At 40.4% G+C, this 19,700-nt stretch overlaps 1 protein-coding gene across 7 annotated transcripts in view; it reads right to left on the bottom strand.

Annotated features, from left to right (window-relative positions):
* Nucleotides 1-3,694: 3,694 nt before the first annotated feature.
* SDCBP (syndecan binding protein) overlaps nucleotides 3,695-19,700 on the bottom strand; it is a 69,968-nt gene continuing 53,962 nt past the window's right edge. For all 7 annotated transcript variants that reach the window (XM_029591341.1, XM_029591347.1, XM_029591346.1 and 4 more), the window contains 3 exons: nucleotides 16,440-16,611; nucleotides 6,233-6,324; nucleotides 3,695-4,381 (listed from right to left, as the gene is read on the bottom strand). In XM_029591341.1, the coding sequence (XP_029447201.1) occupies nucleotides 4,327-4,381; nucleotides 6,233-6,324; nucleotides 16,440-16,611 (319 nt within the window). In that variant the 3' untranslated portion in view covers nucleotides 3,695-4,326. The remainder of the gene's footprint in view (nucleotides 4,382-6,232; nucleotides 6,325-16,439; nucleotides 16,612-19,700) is intronic.

Genomic DNA, 19,700 nt, shown 5'->3' with positions numbered 1-19,700 from the left:
GACTTTAACCAAGCCCAACGTCTGGCCGAGATGGCAGTAGCTGAAACCTTTGTGGAGGCATCGAAGATGTCATAAGCCGTTCTGATCTCGTGCTTCCCCGCTTCAAACCCTTTGTTAAGAAGGGCCTGAAGCTGTGGCTGGTATTGGTCAGGTAATGTGTCAGCAAAATCTTGCATCTGTTTAAGGATGGCTCTGTTATATTGCGTCATGTAGAGTTGATATGAGGCTATGCGAGAAATCAGCATAGCTCCATGGTACACTTTCCATCCCACACTGTCTAGGAATTTATTGTCCTTGACCGGCGGAGTGGAGGAGTGTGGCTTGAGACGCTTGGCTTTTCTTTGTGCGGACTCCACCACAACAGAGCGATGATCCAGTTGAGGCTTTTGAAAGCCTGGTGCTGACTGGACGAGGTATGTGGAGTCAGCCTTCTTGTTAACTGGTGATACAGATGAAGGAGATTCCCAGTTTTTCTTTAAGAGATCGAGAAACACCTGGTGAATGGGGATGGAAGCGATGATTTTTGGAGCGTCCAAAAATTGAAGCAGTTCCATCATCTGGTGTCTGTCATCGGTCTCAGATTGCAGCTGAAAAGGTACAATTTCGGACATCTCCTTTACAAAATTAATAAAGGAGAGATCCTCTGGAGGAGATCTTTTTCTACTCTCTGTAGGAGAAGGCGGTGATGGTAAATCTGTGTCAGAAGATGTATCATCACCCCAGGTATCATAGGGATCACTTGGGGGTTGAAGCCCCGATGGACCTGGTTGAGGATCCGAAGGCATCGAAGGAAACCTTGGAGGAACCGGTGGTACAATCGGTACTGGGAACGGCATCGAGGGTTTCGGTGCTGCCGATGGAGTCGGTGCCGGTCTTGGAACCGATGGAGCCAAAGGATAAATCGGTGGAGATATACGAGAAGGCACCGATGGGACCACCCCGGAAGGGGGAATCAGGAACAGTGTTTCTCCCGCCGATGAAAATCCAGTCGGAGACGATGGCGCTGTCGGTGCTACTGGAATCATCGATGGGAGGGCATGTACAAGTGCCTCCATACGTTGTAGTAGCGGTGCCAGCGCTTCCACCAAAGGTTCGGTGGTCGGTTCCTTCCTCGGTGGCGGAGTCAGTGCCGGGGTCGATGCCGGTGGCGGTGCCGGAATCGGTGCCGGAGACGGTGCCAATGGAGGTTGGAATCTTTGCATCGCTTTCTCGATGGCCTCCTGGACCAGCCGGTCCAGTTCTGCCCGGAGACCAGGGGTAACAATACCCGGCTCGACGGGAGAGGGAGGCTGAGGCAGAGCCGGAGGGACCACCGTAACCGGTGGGATCACGGCTCCCACACCCCGAGAGGGTGAGGGTTTCCTCGATGCCTGCGAACGAGACGTGGACGGTGCCAAGTCTGAACGAGGCCTCTTAGTCGGTGGCTCGGCTTGTTCAGAGGTCGATGACTGTGGATCCTCGACAGGCCGAGACTTGTGCCGTCGATGGCGATGCTTGTCCTTCCGGTCTCCTCGCCCATCCGGGGAGGGGACAGGAGTCGACGGCCGAGAAGTCATCGATGGTGGACGGTCACCGGAGGGTTGACTATGGTGGTGCAACTTCGACGGTGCCGGTTCCGATGACGTCGATGCAATCGATGGCGTTGGGGTGGGTGCATGGAAGAGGAGCCCCATCTTCTCCATCCTGGCTTTGCGACCCTTAGGTGTCATTAGGGCACATTTGGTGCAAGTCAGGACATCATGCTCACTACCCAAACACAAAACACAAACCCTATGGGGGTCTGTGATTGACATAGTCCGGGTACAATCCGGGCATCGACAGAACCCCGTCGCCATGGCTTAAGGCCAAATTTAGTCGCGGGCTCGGTAATTGCCAACAGGCCTCGAGGGCCAAATTCAACGGTAGTCGAAGAAAAAAGGCAAAAAACTTACCGGTTTCCGCGGAGGTGACAAAAATTTGTCGAAGGGAGACCCCTGAGGGGCAAATTTTCTTCGGAAAGAAAAATACCGAATTCCTGTCAGGAACGTGGTAAGAGAGCTCCTTTCACCGCGTGGCAACTGCTGCGCGGAAAAAAGAAGACTGAAGGGAGACCCCTGCTGGCTGCAGGGTCAGTGCCTTGCTGGGCATGCCCAGTAGGGGCCAGTCAAAGTTCTGTTTAAACTTTGACAGAAGTTTTCCGTGGTGGGCTCCATCCTCGATGTCACCCATTTGTGAGGACAACCATCCTGCTTGTCCTGTGAGAAAAGCTGCCCTATCTTACCCTGGAACAGATGTGAACAGCTGGACACGGGTCTTCTGCATTCACTCCCATCTCTCCCCTGCCGTTTCTTTCTGTGCACTTTACCCAGGGAGATAGTAGGATAAAACGGACACTCTGAGCGCCTGATGCTAAGGATGTGCTAGGTATATACGATTTATCCCTAGTGTGTCCTTTCTAGCATGGCACCTGATTAGCAAATCACATCAGGTGCCCAGAAGAGGTGTTTGTGCATGCGTTATAAAAACGGGCACTCATAACACGTTTTTATTACATCAGCTTGTAAGTTAATAATTTATATGATTCCCCTTACAAAGTGATTGGGAACAGGCTAAATTTGGGCTCACATCACTGACAAAATACAGGAGCATGACCAGATTAAGCGCCGATGAGGACATTCTCAGCTTTAAAATTGGTTAGCAGGCACCAAAACTGGTTCCATTTGTCATATCAAAGAAAAATGGCAAAAGTTAAAATCTGAGGGTGTGCCTGAGCAAACATCGGTCCATCCAAGAACTGGAGGCAGAGAATACTAGCTACACTGGTTCTGTTCGTGAGATATGTATTAGTGACAGCTTTTTTTTTTTTTTTGACGACAACTCTGGCTCCAGTTGCTGGAAGGGGGGCTAAAACCTGTATGTCCTTGACAGGTGAAGCAGAAAGAAGAGGAAATCTGTTAGATCTAGCTAACTTTAAAAATTCACCTTTCTGCTCTGTCAGTATCCTAAACAGTGAGTTTCAATTCAAACATATGGGGCAAGCAATCTTAGTGCAGTTGGCCTGGTCATGGTACAGTCCTAGGCAGCAGTAGCACAGGTCGTGTCTAGTAGTGACCGATGTTTTTCTATCACCTCATGGTGGTTTTCCACTTGCCAAACACCCTGAAGAACAATATTCTTGTGTCTTTTTTTTTTTTTTTAAAGTAGCATTGAAAAGTGCCATTTCGGTGCTGTTGAGCCAGTGAGGCAACTTCTAAGAGAAAAGATATGGTGTTCAGATGAAAAAAAGATTTGTGGGGCTCATGAGAACTCCTTCACATGCTCAGTAGCAGAAAAGCTCTACAACCTAACAGAAGGGCCCATTCAGTGTTGCCAGATAATATCCACAGGTCACGAATAATTTAGCCCTGCTTTGACTGTGGTGAATTCCCACTATCTGTAAAAATCCATTATCGGGAATGGCCTTAGTCCAGACCACTCTGGATAAACACTATGTATGTATACAGAAAATAAAAATATAAAGCTAAACATAGTAATCAGAAAGCACACCATTAAAACAATGGATTTCTGATGATGCTATCATGAGAAACTTTGGCTCAATAGAATATATGAAAATCATAATTTAAACCTTTATAAAATATTAAGCTGTTTCACAAAGCATTCTGAATTGGGTAAAGTCCAAGGCTGAATCCTATAAATAAATCATTTTAACACAATGTTTAAATCCATAAAAATATATTAAGCCACCACACAGCTGAAAGTCTCATTGCTGTATTGTTATCAGAGTAATACAATGATTTTTTTTTTTTTAACAGCCAAAACAAAAGAATTTAATTACAGTACAAAGGCAAGATAGTATTTCAAAGAATCCAATTACAACATAATTCAGTATCTGATGATTAGCACTTTAATGGAATGATTATGTAACTTGGGCATAGTTGTCCATCACTGAAATATAAAACTGATATGCCAAAAAAAAAAAAAAAAAAGCTGTACTGATACAACAGAAAAAAAAGTAGACTATTCAATTAGAAAAATATAAATAATGCAGCACTAGAAGATGTGTTAGAAATATCGCTCGATTCCTTTTTCATTGTAATGGCTTTAGTAAACCTATCTTTAAACCTCCAGATTTGTCACAGGCATAGGAAGTACAAATATTACAGCTTATGAATACAGTATCATTATCATTAAACTATAATATTCCCAGCCATGCAAAATGCTATAATGCAGTGTTTAATATAATCTTGGTTTCAAAAGGAGCTCAGACATGGCAATGTGAAAGCCGCTGCATAAGAATGGCTGAAGTTCAGTCAAGTTCCTGTTGCATAGGAGAGCACGTTAATTGATTTAAACCTCAGGGACTGTATGATCCATCAGACTCTTCATAATGTTGGAAGCCATCCTAGGTTTGAAAGAAAAAAATAAAAAATATATATTTATCAACCACTGGAATACTCCAACCATCACATTCCAGAATGTTTGTGTTTTAAATCAAAAAAGCAGCACAACCTTTTAAATAGCAGGGTTGGACAGACATACAGTGGAAGGAACCTGAAAGAATGATCTTGGTTTTTAGATAAATTTGGACCACAGATGCTCCTTTGACCCTACTAAAGTCCAATCAGAGGGAATGTCTCAAGGAACAAGTTCTTTTATAGAACTCCACTGGATCAGAGGGCAGCAGGGGTTAGAGACAGATTGAAATTAACTCTGATGCACAGCAAAGGGTAGAAGTAATAGTTGTTTTGGAATTTGTTTCATGCTATAATGCCATATTTTTAATAGATGTTTCGGGTTTTTTTTAAGGCATTCTGGAGCTATTTTATCCCTTGGTATAAAATGTGAAAAAGCTCTTGATAAATCGGGACCTTTAAATTTATCTTACTTTAGGATTTCAATCAAAATGAACTGTTTCCTTCTACGGCAAGCCAATCTGCCCCAAATTAACCCTTCCCATTTAATTGTATAAATAAAATGATAGGATATTATAACATTTCAAAGGATGCTTAGTATAAGGCTTGCATCCCAATGCAAGCACTAAATGAAGCCAGTGCTCCTGTTCCAAGTACTGAAATTTGCAATCGGCTTCAGTTTTACAAATTTAAATTCCAAATGTTACAGGGGTTTTCTGCAGTGCACAGACTGCAATGACTGACCTGATAAATGGAGCATAGTCTCAAGCAGTACTCACAGATGTACTGAGTTAGTCCAGAAAAAAAAATAATCACCTACAAATTTCATTGTACTACACTAAGCAAAGAGCTTTTACATATTTAAAGTCTCTCTCCCCACGTGCAATTACTTTCCTTAAAGCAAAAGAATTTCTAAAAGAAAAATTCAAAAGCTCAAGACATGTCATTATTTCTTTAAAGCTCTCCCAAACTCCAATCAGAAGATTTCACTATGAAAATTGTCCCATTAGATCTGCTTTATGTTTCTTGCCATTGCTGAGTAAATATAAATCAATCTACCAGTGGGAATAAGTGGGAGTTGGATAAATAATTGTTCTTTATTTTGATAAATCTCTGCACAAACTGTCTTTTCGGGGAAAAGCAGGATCCTTCATGGTGACATGATTACACACATTCTGTGCAGTTCTTTTGGAGGAACAGCTCTAATTAGATAAAGGGGATCATTTTGAAAAGGATTTAGGCAGGTATATATTGTAGCAATTTTCAAAAGCCTATTTCCAGTTTTGAGCACATAAATCCTTTTGAAAATGACCCCCCCCCCCCCCCCCCCCATTTTTTTTACTCCTATGTAATGGATATAATTTTAACAATACAATTTACCTATTGCGCAATATAGTTGCATGCTACACAGCCAAAACACGTTATACTGAATGCCAGGAAAAAGTGGACAGAGTTTTGGTTACAGGTATTTTGGCATTAAAGGCAGCAATAGTCAACCAATCCAGGAGGGTTGCAAACAGTTCTGATTTTCAGAGTAACTAAAATATGTAAATTAACCTCATTCTTAAACCAATTTCTCATTTACTGTGCATATTTTGATACTCAGGCCCACTTGCAACCCTCAAGGACCACAGTTGGCCATTCACAAGGAAATAAATACACAAATATTTGATATGCATTTTATGCAGGAAAATCGGTATAAAAAAACTTAAAATAAATAAATAAATAAATATAATTGCACAGTAGTATCTGGTGAGAATCCAGACAGCAGGCGCTAATTCATTAAAAGCTTAAATGCTTATATTTGAAAGGTTATCCTTTTTACTTTCTCCATAGCTTACCTTTTTATCATGTGTTCATAGATGAATGTAGGCATAATGGTAATAGTCACCACATTCCCAGATGTTGCCAGAATGTCTGCAATTTGGGAGTCCTGTTACGACAAAAAGTAACCAACCAATTGAGAAAAAGGATAGATTTATTTCATTTAAAATAATTATTTTACTCAGGACTAGAAATATTTAGATAACCTGGCACCAGTCAACATATTTTAGGGGCCAGGAAAAATGTTTTTCTTTTTCTTTTTTTAATGTTGTTGCTGCCATGTTGCTTATTTTACTTTATTTTGCTTCTCTTCCCTTGTAATTTATTTTTTGCTTTTCTGAATTCTAAACATCATGTGCCAAATTTTAGGCACGCAGGCAATCTAACTCCCAGCATTCTTCCAGCCCTGATTTTACTCTATTTATCAACCAATATCTAGAATTCTAAATATTACCTGTTGAATTAGGAACCTAATATGATTTTTTCCTTGAATACTTGCCCATGCCTCATTGATTTTTAAGTTTTAAACTACAACAGTAGTCCGAGTATCACCACTAAAGAAAGTTTACACACTGTACAATAAGTGGATTAGAAATCATTTTAAATGTCTCCATTTTTTAATATACTCTTAAGCAGGACATGTGAAAAACCATCAGCACAAAATAAAAGCCTTAAAACAGATCTATTTCCCCTGCTTCTCTTGTTAAAAATAAAAAATTTCTGCAACTTTGACTTGTACTAACGTAACATTTAACAGTTTGCAAGGCCCTATAGAAGTACTACTACTACACATGTTTTCAGGCATGCTTAGAGAGTGTACAAAATAACTGTCCCATGCATTTAAAGCTTGTAACCAGTATGCTCTGCTTACAAGCTTTAAATGATTTATCTTGGCCAGAACCATAAATTCTCTGGAATTTGAAATAGAGATAGCTGGTGGTAGATTTGCTTAATAGATCTTTGGAGACAGTATCATCATCACAGGATTGGAGAAAGGCAAGATATCCTTCATAAAAGTGGTAACAGCTGTTGGAACTACAGGAACTACATGCTCGTTGGTCTTGCCTCAGTGGTAGGAAAAGGAAAGGACAATTAAGTATCAAGAATCCAATGGCTTTACAATCTGAGGCAGCATGGTTCTGCCACGGACCCTATATCCAACATCTAATTCATTTCTTTGATTATGTGACTAGAGATATAGATCAAAAGTGCGTGCTGGATGTACTTTAGCAAAATTGTTTACTTGTAACAAATGTTCTCAAGAGGACAGGAACAAAAAAAAAAAAAAAAAAAGTTCTACGAAACTGTGACTAATTAATGACCGAGCACAAGGCCAGGACTCTATTCCGAATTTTTTTTTTTTTTTGTACTACTAAGTACATGCTGGGCAACCTGTGCCATTGCCTCTGCAATGGGGCCCTCTTCAGTACTACAGAAAAGGATTTTTGGTAGAAACCAAGTCCCAGGGGAGGTGAATGAGATGGTGTGGACTGGTACCCTGCAATCCTCAGAAAACCCCTGTTTTCTGAGGATTGCATTCTCTGAGAACACGCAGGATAGCAGTCCCCACAAGTAGAAATTCCTAGTAGAGGTGTGCATTCGTTTTTGCAGAATTGGACAATTTCAATGAAATTGTCTAATTCGGCATGGTTTGGAGGACCCGAATTTTCCTCAAAATTCGTTTTTCAGGTTAGGTAGGGGGGAAGGGCACATTAAAAACAAACAAACAAAAAAAAAAAACCACAAACACAAACCCAACCCTTCAAATTTACTTAATTACAACCCCCCCCCCACCATCCCGATTCTGCCCCCCCCCCCAAGACTTTCTGAAAGCCCTGGTGGTACAGCCGGGGGGTCCCGGAAGCAATTTTCCACTCTCGGGCCGTCGGGCCTGCCAGGAATCAAAATGGCACCGGTGGCCCTTTGCCCTTACCATGTGACAGGGGCTACCGGTGCCATTGGTCAGCCCGTCTCAAGGTAGGAGCAATGGCCGGCCGGCACCATCTTTGAAAATGGCGCAGGCCATCCATTGCTCCTTCCATGTGACAGGGGCCGACCATTGGCACCGGTAGCCCCTGGCACATGGTAAGGGCAAAAGCGCCATCTGCACCATTTTGATTAGTGTCAGCCTATAGCCCGAGATCGCTCCCGGAACCCCGTTGGACCACCAGGGCTTTTAGTAAGTCTTGGGGGGGGGGGGGGATTGGGATTGTAATTAAGTAAATTTGAAGGGTTGGGGTGGTGGTGGAGGGGGGAGGGGGAGGGGGAGGGGGGTTTGTCAGTTTTGCCAGAAAAAAAAAAAAACCATAGGAAAACAAAGTTTTCCATGAAGTGCCCAACCCGAAAACTTAAAACTAAGCACATCTCTAATTCCTACCTATGGGTTGCCCTGTGACAAAATGAAAAAGGGGGGGAAATAACAGAACATGAAAATGGGCGAAAAATATTCTTGTTGGAAGCATCCCAAATTTATATATGTCCTGTTCTTTATTTTTATTTGCAAGGCAATCCAGGGGCAGGGGGTAAAGTAGAGTTCTAACCCTCAAAGAAACCCTGCAATTTGAATGTATTGGCAAAAAGCCCGCTGTTCATGAGAAATAGTATTCAAAAACAATGTGATGTATGTATGTGTTGTGAATTACATACTGCAGTCATGCCAATCTCCTCCATGGAGGCCAATCTTAGGTGGGCCACCAGTACTGCAATGTCTTTTAACATGCCCTTCCAGACACAGGTCTACCTGGGCATAACAGAAAAAGATGCACATTGTTTCTAATTGAATAGCAGATTGCATTTTGCTATGGACTTTAATCCATTCCAGACAGACAGATTAAGGCTCTTTTGCAGTCCTTGCTCAATTTAGTTTAAAATGTGCCTGGAAAAACAAGTTGTAAAAATGACTGGCTAGTTAAAGAAAGTTTGTTTATCGTAACTGGTGTTTTCTGTAGATAGCAAGATGAATTAGCTGTTACATGTGGGTAACATCATCTGGCAAAACCTAATGGACTTCTCACCAAGCTTGTACAGTTTTGAGCTCTGAGCACGCAGGCCAATTCCTGTGTGGACGCTGCTTCATGAGCCTCTTCAGTCAGTATCAGAGCTACTAACGAGCTAGGTACTGGACTCTTCAGCGAGGAGGGCAGAAATTCCATGGCTAATTCATTCTGCTGCCTATAGAAAACACAGTTTACAGTAATGAAACTTGCTTTTTCCATCAATAAGCAGGCTGAATTAGCCATTACATGTGGGGAGTCCCAAGCTGAAGATTGCTGCATAGCATTTTCTTAAAGGAGCAATCTAGACTGCACCGTGTAGAGTCTGCATCACTGCTTGTCCAAACCAATGTCAGCTCTTGAAAGATTGTCCCAATAGTAGTGTGAAATAGACATGTGTACAGATGAACACCTAGCAGCTTTGCAGATATCTTCCACAGGTATATCTTTCAAATGTGAGATGGAAGAAGCCATAGCCTTCACTTGGTAGGCTTTGACTGGATTAAGTAAGGTCAAGTCCTGCTGCAGTGTAACAGTGTTGAATACAGGTTGCGACCAAATTGGATAAGATGCGCCTTGGTCACCGGTGTACCCAGCCTATTAGGATCACAGGAGACAAAAAGCTGAGAGGCTTGGCGATGAAGATGAGTTCTCCGTTTATCGTAGGTAAGAGCTCATTTACAGTCCATTGAAGATGCTTTTTTCTCATGTGAACACAGTAGGGGAAACAATGTGCATATTCACTGATTATATCCTGAAAACCTGACTGGGTGTGAGGATAGGTTTGGGAAGCCCTAATATAGTCACTAGCCAAGGGTAGAATCACTTAAAATAAAATGCTCTATGACAGTGTGCTCTGACCTTATTGAGATTTAGAATTTTTTTTTCTTTAGAAAGTAGACTTGCATAGCATGTTATTTATAACCCACATGATCACCTGTTCTCAGCAGTTTGCATCATTATACCCATAAAACTAACACAATGTAAACTACAGTGGACAACAGAACAAAAATGTTTTACCCATTCAACTAAATTATGGCAAATCCAGTGTCAGATGGAAACATCCTCACCAAAACCAGCTCTCTAATACAACAGATATTAATTCAATTTTAATGACCAGAAGCCTGTTTATATAAAAGAGTACTTTAAGCTTTTTCGTATAGTACAGCAAAGAGGTCTCATTCTTAAGCTTATCAGGGATAGAATTCCAAAGCGGAGGCCCTGCCATGTTGAACAAGCATTCATACAGTTCACATAACCTAACCATCTTAAAGAAGGAACATCCATTCATTTCTGGGAACATCATCACAAAGTATAGTAAAGAAGATACATTTTTAATGCCATACTGAAAGATGGTGGAGTGTAACAATTAATGGTCAAATCAAAGTCAAAATCTTGAATTTAATTTGCCATTCAATGAGCAAAATGTGCAAATTCTGAAGAACAGGAGTAATATGATTTCTAAAGAAAGCCCCAGAAATCAAATGAGCAACTGAGTTTTGGGCAAGTTGCATAGCCCTCATGGCATTTTGCAGAAGTCCTAACAGTGAATTACAAAAATTCATACATGTAAAAATTATTGCCTGAACCACTGTTCCTAAAGCAGATACTTCCAAAAAGGGTTTCAATGTCAGATCTTCCAAAAAACAGTTTTTACAATATTTTTAATATGTGGGTGAAAGGTTAGTGTGGCATCAAATAAAACACCCCAAGTTCCTACACTGCAGTTTTATGGGAATACACGTGTTTTTCAAAACCAATTCTGTGGATATGTCAAGAGGTGCAGAATTTATTTATTTATTTTATTTATTTGACAGCTTTTTTATACAGACATTAAAGTACACATCATATCGGTTCACATAAAACAAAAGGTGGAAAGTACAAACAAGGGTAAGGGGGAGGATAACTGATAGAGGTCCAAAACAGCGGAGCCTGAACAAAGTAAAAGAGAGAAGAGAGAAGAGAAGAATGAACAAGAAATATCACCTCTGTTTTCTTAAAACAGAGTACCAACTTACTGAGAGCGTGCCAATCAATAACTGAATTAAGGCAAATGACTATCCTTCCCAGTGTATCAAGAATTGCAGCAGAAATCGGAAAATAAAACTGAATGACTGTGTAAGTCTTATATTCCACCTCAAGTCAAGACAGGAGAAATAAATATTAAACAGCACCACCATTAATGCCAATCCCTAAGGAACTCCAAATCTCATTGGTCTTACAGAAGTACAAGATGTCACAAAAGACATTTTGGAAGCGACTGGTCAGAAAAGATGTAAACCATTTCAAAACTATCCATTGAGAACAGTTGCTCAATTACTATTGGATAGTTCAAGGAGAGATATCCAGTAATACCAGAACAAAACTGATTCCAACATCAAACCCTTGACAGAACACTTCAAAACTGGAGATATGAAGAAGTTTGATATTATGCCCTTCTCATTCTCAATTTATTCAATTGCTTCAGTACAACCTTCTCTATTACATTCGCCAAGAAGGAAAAGAGGATACTGGATGATAGTTATTCAGGTCTTGTACAGGATTGGTCTAATTACAGCTAATTTAAGTGCAGATGGAAGATATCCTTCTGTTAATGATGTACTGATCATCTGTGCAATACAAGGAGATAGTTCTGAGCGTAGTATTTTCATGGCAGCTCTGGAACTATTATTCACAGGGCATAAATTTCTCTTCATCTTAGCAGAAATTTCTATAATAAGTAACAGTTGATAGTTCAAGAAAGAGCTAACTTGTGACTTTTCTTGTTCAATATAAATTAAGGTCATCATGAGATTTAGTCTTTCGCCATCATCATTCAGCATGTTTCATAATTCTGCTTCGCTTTACTAATGGAATCAATGAGTCAGGGTGCATCATGTGTATCTTCACTTCATCATTATAAAAGGATTAATGAAAATCAGGGCTGTATACAATGGAGTTTGCCCAGTGGATCAGGGACCTATAAGCACATACCAAGGACAGGACAGCTCAGATAATGTGCTTTGATCTATCTGGCTTGTTTTGCAAATAAAAAGTTAGATAAAATCAGGCCAATAAAATATTGGTGCACGGAAAATGGGCACTCATGATTGAGCGCACACTCTCCTAATACGCGCCGCTCGACCTCTCTGGGGCGCCCAATGCAATATGCAAATGGGCTGCCACAGTTAAAAAGGAGACTCTATGAGATGTTGTGCACCCCTAATGCCTCCTCAGCAGCGGTCACCCAGGAGAGGTGGCCGTCAGCTGCTTAGGAAAATGGGCGCTCGTTAATTGAGTGTACGTTTTCCTAATCTGACTGCCGGTATACTTTTTTTTTTTTTTTTTAAACCTAACTCCTTTTTCAGTTTCTCTGACCTAATACCATCACGATATTAAATCAGAGGAACCACAAAAGCATTATTTTCTGTTTTTCTGTCAATTTCAGAGGCTCCTCAAAACTTAACACCTGCAGGCGTTAATTTCTGAGGGTAAAAATATGTGCATTGGGAGGTTTTTTTTTGCGCATCGGGAAATAAAAGCCTCATCAACATGAATTTACATGTGATGAGCCCTATTAGCTCTGCGGGGGGTTGGATGCGCATTTTGGTCATATTAATTCCCTTATAGCATAAGGGGTCGTGGACGCACATCTAACCATGGGTTAATCAGTGCACTCGGCTAAGCTCAATGTATTGCATTGGCTGGAATGTGATTCAAGAATAGGGGAGAAAGACACAAAAAGTGTGAGCCAGGAGTTACTGTGTGCTGGGAGAAATTACAATTAAATTAGATGAACAGTTCAAAAATTAGAAGGAGAGAGACATCATGATCTTATAAGATCAGTTTACCTGTGGGAAACTGGCTAAAAATAGATCCCAAACTATAGTAGCTTCAAAATAAGATGCTGAATTTATGAAATTAACCCTAATCTATATTTTAAATGTATACTTTCTAGTTTCCCTCTGATAATAAGCATACTTTAAATGAATGCAGGATTTCCATTTTATTCATCTGAAATTTCTCCTCTGCAAGAGAAACGCGTTGCTATGGAAATTGCTTCTAGCATCAACAAAGGATTATGACTTCAGATGAAGATCAACCACAGCAGCACATGTAATTAAAAAGACAAAAAGGTCCTATTTTCATGCAAATGCACTTAGTAAGGAGAGAAAAATAAGAACTATAAGTATAGAGCTAAAAATAATGCTCCCCTCTGCTGCAAGAAATGTGGAATTAGATGTTTTCATTATCTGGTTACGGTTACATTTCCTGACAAATGATCAAAAATGAATCATGTCTTTCACAGGCTCATAGAGACCATTTCTACAAGCAAAGAGGTTTACATAGTGCTAATTCCATTTAATACAACATTTACAGTAGTTTTGAGAGCACTATAAATGTGTCACATGAAGTCAGTTTCCATAGGGGCTAAAAGTGTTTAAGCATTACAACTATTTTACAATTAAAATATCACTGTTAAACCTATGATTTAAAATTATCAAAATTACAAAACAAAATTTCATAATTTTTTTTTTTATTAGTATAACTTTGAGGAACAATTTTCAAAGATACTTATAGCATAAAATCAGGTTTTACAGATTTAAGAAACTCTTTGAAAATAGCTCCGATGGTTATACATGTAAAACTATGCACTAAACTCAATTACATGTGTACTTTTAGGTGCACGTACAGCAGGCATTCCAGGAAAGGGGAAACCAGGACTTGTGCACAGTCTTTGGATTTTCAAAAGTTTGTATGCAAATGTACATGCAGAAGTTACATACTGCTAGAAAACAGGTATAACTTTCTGTGTATTATCTTGTGCACACACTTGGACTTTTCAAAGGGATTTTATGCACATAAAATTGCTTTGGAAATTAGCAGTAAATTCTGCACATGCCTATTATGTGCAGACTTTACTGCTATTTATTGTGTTCTAAACTTACCCTCCTGTGTAGTCTGACCAAGTTCCCACTTAAGGGGTGACAAATGCACCCAAAGTGGGTGAGCAATTAACACATTCAAGTCAAACCAGCAAACCCTCAAGAAAGCACTTATACTAATTTAATATCTATTCAGTTAGGAGGAGGGTCTTACAGAAGGCTGACTGCAGCATCAGTATGGTGCTTGTTAAATGTAATCAACTGCCTCCTGAAGTAAATGAAACCCATGACAAACCAAGAATCCAAACACATGCAAACTAAACATAAAGAGGGAATATCACCCAGGCTGACACCCAACAGTTGATGTTTTGGGGCATTGCTGCTGCAAGGGCATCTAAGTCTACTAATATTCTTCCAAATATCTTTTTAAAAAAAAATAGAATCTGGAACAATTTATAAAATGGGGACCTCAGGACTCAAATGTCTCACTGGGTTTCTGCCTCCAAATTACTTTTGATCTCTTGATTTTTATAAGGGTTTCCATTAAAACTTATGGGACAGATATAGACATGGAGCTGACTAAATGTACTTGCTACAGTCAGCTCCGTATGATCCTCCCCATAGTCATTAGACACAAAGGGCCCAATGCAATAGTGCGCACCCAGCCTAGCACATAGCGTAATGAACACTTGGACATGCACGTTGGATGTGCGTCCATAACCCCCGATGCAATAAGGGGATCAGTGCGTCCAAAACGCACATCCAAAGGCGCAGCTAATAGCACTCATCACATGTAAATGCCATATAGATGACGTTCCATGTGATTAGAGTTTAAACCTAGCACAGCACTCAGGATTCCCTCCTCCCCCACCTGCTACTTCCCTACTTGCTCTTACCACTATATTCTGCATCTGTCCCAAGCATATTTAAATACTGTCATGGTTTTTTGCACAGACTTAGGGAATAGCTACTGCTATTACTGGCATTAGAAGCATGGAATCTATTTGGGTACTTATAACCTGGATTGGCCACTGTTGGAAACAGGATGCTGGGCTTGATGGACCTCAGTCTGAACCAGTATGGCAACTTCTTACGTTCTTATCTACTACCTCTGCTAGTAGGTTACTCCAGACATCCACAACCTGTCCCAGTAAAGTATTTCTCCTAAGCTAAACAGGCTTATTACAGGAATATTGTAAAGTACATAGACACAGAAAAATGCCATTATACTTTATTAGCCCTCTTTTAATCTCTATCACAAAGCTAGAAGACAAAGGAATTAAATTAGCACAGATATTAAAGTTGTGAGCACGTTTCAATCTTAGCTATTGTCCATTCACGCATCTCTCAAAGCATAATTCAACTACCTTACAAAACCTATAAAAATATCAAGAGGGAAAAATTAAGCCTTTCATTTTCTCACCTCATGCCTGGCTTAAAGAAAGCCTAAAAATAACAATATGCCACTACTACAGCGATTATAACTATAATCAATAAATCATGAGCTGCTACTCAATCGCTGGAATGATATATTTTTATCAATGTCTTTAAATAGTGTATTTGAAAAAAATTTTAAAAAATTTTAAAAAAATTTTAAAAAATTTTTAAAAAATTTTCAAATACACTATTTAAAGACATTAAAGAAAGCCTAGACAGGCTTGCTCCATGTTAAAAGGACTTGCATTAGGGAAGTTAAATATCAAATAGAGAAAGGTTTGTAGGGGAATGACAATGTCTGAGGAGAGAGGATGAAGGCTGGGAAAAAGTAGCATTCAAGTAGCTAGAAGTTGACTTGGGGAGTTATGTTTTAAGACAAATGAATTATGAAAGATGTGTAAATGGACAGTATCTAGAGCTGAAGCCTTGACATTTTGGTGCAACTACTCCAAAGTTTCAAACCTGAGCTAATCTAACTGTGTGCACACATATTGTTATTATGCCTCCAAGGTGCAAGTGTATATTTTTCTGTCACTGTGTTCAAATTTGATCCTCATACTCAGATTTTGTTTCTACACCTTCCAATCTCGGAGCACGCTTTCTAGGAATGACCAAACCCCCCCCTCTCCCCTTAATTCTGCTCAGAAATGTACTACAGTAGATCTTGCTATTCTACCCATGGTAAACTATGGTTGTGGCTCAATACTGCATAGAGGCATTTGATTTTTAGATTATCATTTACATAATACTAAATACAGTTACTGAAGCTACACTAAGAATCAAGACTGTCTTAAGACGTAACAAGACAAATTCTTAAACAAAAAATGGCAGGCAACTCACAGCAATATCATTTAAAAAAATAATATTTATTACAGTCCAATAGCAGACACTGTATTTCGGTCCCTCAAAGGACTCTTATCCATTCTTACCTTTAATCCAATGATATTTTGGCCATTAATTTCACAGATGTTGTGGTCAGTCAGAAGTCCATTTCTAGCAGCAGAACTGTCTTTAACTATTGATGTTATCTTTCCATTTTTAAAAATGAAGCCAACGTGTCCTGTGCTGTCTTTATGCAGTGTGATAGTACGCTCAAAAGGCCTGTAAGAAATACATTGTAAGTTTAAAAGAGACAAATTTGTGCATAGATTTCACAGAGTGGACAATTTTATAAAGTGATTTCCATGGGTATAAAGCATTTTACCCGCATGAATCAGCCATCTGAAAAGTGCCCTCCCTAAATGTGGCTAAAAACATGCACCTTGTTGCACGACACACACTTTTAAATGCACTAAGAGGAAACTCTTCAATCAAAAACATCTTAGCAGCACAAAAAGCAGGTACAAGTTACCACTTATGCTTTGTGCCCAAGGCAATTTTTAGAGCGAAAGTAAACCTATTTTTGTTTTGAGAATTACTGCAAAGCCTAATGGTAGAAGTATGCATGATCTTTTGTCCCAAAGCAGAAAGTTTGAAAATTGCCCCAAATGCTTTTTCTTCTAGTGGAGTGAACCAAATATGATTTTCTACCATGACAGTTGTCTAGGTATGAATTGCAGGTTGGAGAGTGAGTGAGTGACCTTAGGGAAAAGTCAAGACGACTAGGTCCTGCGACATCCGATAATCTATCCATTAAATGTATAGAACAACAAATGAGGGAAAACTCTGGAAAATGTTTTTTTCCATTCCATCTGCAGTTATTAGAGAATTTTAAAATACATGCAGTGTGATGCATTTATTAGCCCTAGCTTGTAAATCAACCAAACTCACTATGATGAATTCTGTATTTCTTCCAATAAATACAAAATAGGTTTCAATTCATTTTTGCCCCAGAAGGCAAAACAGAAGTCTAACTTCATATATTGCTATCTAGCACTGCCTGTTCACAACAGTAAAATTTTACTCTAATATGGTCAACCGACAGAGATTTCCTGCGACACACTATCCATCTAGAACTCCCGTGTTTTACCTCAATGAGTGTTTTCCTCTTGTCCCCTCCCCACCTCTGGAGTATAAAACAGAATGCTAATCACCAATGGAGTCAGAGACTGCAGGTCACAACATCTTACATAGGAGTACTAAAGTAAGGCTGTCCATCATCTAATCGTAACTAGTCCTCATTCATTTTCACATGTAATTCTTTAATAAAATAAATAAATATCTTAGCAGTGACTAACATAGCACATCTGCTTATTATAAATAGTTCTCCATAGACAGCATAATGAATAGCCATAATACGTGGGTGACATCATCTAACGGTGTTGAATGGACCTCTCTCTAAGCTCATAGAGCTTTCGCTCTACTGAGCATTTGTGGGAATTCAGACACGGGTGCTGGATCATGAGCTCCATCAGTCGATTTTAAAGCTAAGATAGCTAAATAGTCAACTCTCCAGAGAGGCGGGTGGGTATTTAGCATGGTCAATTCATCCTGTCTACAAAGAACACCTGTTATGGTAAGCAAACTTGCTTTCTGAATTAGCCATAACACATGGGCAGCACCAAACTGAGGTTACAGCAGAGCATTTACTGAATAAGCAACCCAGACCCCACTGTGGAGAGTAGATTATGGGCAACAGATTACACAAAACTGCTTGTCCAAATTTACTGTCACTCTGATTGTCCAGACAGTAATAGGACATAAAGGTGCATACTGACAACCAAATTGCAGCTTTGCAGATGTCTTCAGAACAGCTCACAGATGAGCCACTGTTGCAGCCTTGATGGAGTCTGTAATCTGTAGGCCTGCTATATAAAGTGAGATACAATCTGCTAGCCAATGTTCTTTGGCAACCTGCAATGCCCAGTTGATTAGGATTGTAAGGCCAACAGTCGTGAGGCCTGACAATGTGGCAGAGATCTTTTTGTGTAGTCAGCCACGGCTCTATTACAGACTAAAGAATGAAGTGCTTTCTCACTTTCGTGAGGGTGTAGCCTCAGAAAGAACATAGGCAACATGATGGCTTGATTAATATGAAAAGGTGACACCACCATTGGCAGAAACTACTCTATTGTGGAAGAACTACATATAAATTATTTTATTACTGTTTGTGAATGTGTCTTTTTACTATTGTTAAATTTGTAAACTGTTATGATGGTCCGACCAAATGACTGTATTTAAAATCAATAAACAAATAAATAAAATAAAGAGTAATGAACTAAAGCCTGGAGCTCACAGACTCTTGTGTGCGCCACAAGGTAAATCTCTTCCATTTAGAGCGGTAGGATTTGCACATGGAAGGCTTCCGTGAAGCTACTAGGACTTGAGATACGTCACTTGAAAGGTTGAGTGGTTGTAGTATCAGCCTTTTAACATCCAGGCCGTCAGAGAGAGGGCCTGGAGGTTCGGGTGGCGTAACTTGCAGTGATTCTGTGTTATGAGGTTGGGCGACGTGCCCAGGCGAATGGGGTCCTGGACAGAAAGGTTGCGAAGTATGGGATACCAAATTTGGCGCGGCCAATATGGGGTTATGAGAATCATTAAGCCCCGGTTCTGTTGTAGTTTCATGAGAGTCTTGCTTATTAGCAGAATCGGAGGATACACATAAAGCAGGCCTTTGTTCCAGAGCTGGGCGAAGGCATCTCTGGCTGGTGCATGCCGGTTCCTGTGCAGGAAGCAGAAGCTTTCCACTTTGTGGTTCTGACTGGACGCAAAGAGGTCGATAGTCGGATGCCCCCACTGGTGAAGATTCTGCTCGCAACCGAGGGATCCAGAGACCATTTGTGGGGCTGGAAACGTCGGCTGAGGCGGTCCGCCAGTGCATTCTGTGTGCCCGCTAGATAAGTGGCTTGCAGAAGAACGGGATTTGGGGTAATTTATTAGAAATCCCAATGAGTTTAGTAGCCTTATGGTGAGACCAAGAGAGTTGATGGCTCCTTGTTTTGACTGGCTTTTTATGACCCAGTCATCCAGGTATGGAAAAATGTGTACGCCTCTGTTGTGTAACTGCGCAGCCACGACTGCCATGCACTTCAAAAAGTCTCGAGGCGCTGAGGCTAGGCTGAATGGTAGTACTTTGTATTGATAATGGCTGCGGCCCACCACAAATCGCAGATATTTGCGATGAGGTGGGGACATCGCAATATGGGCGTATGCGTTTTGCAGGTCCAGAGAGCAGAGCCAATCCCCTCTTTGAAGCAGAGGAAGCATGGTGCCCAGGGATACCATCCTGAACCACTCCTTGCGAAGAA

Source organism: Rhinatrema bivittatum, chromosome 2 (assembly GCF_901001135.1).
Source record: "Rhinatrema bivittatum chromosome 2, aRhiBiv1.1, whole genome shotgun sequence".
Lineage (NCBI taxonomy): Eukaryota > Metazoa > Chordata > Amphibia > Gymnophiona > Rhinatrematidae > Rhinatrema > Rhinatrema bivittatum.
Note: the sequence above shows the minus strand (reverse complement) of the source record. Positions and strands in the feature narration are given on the sequence as shown.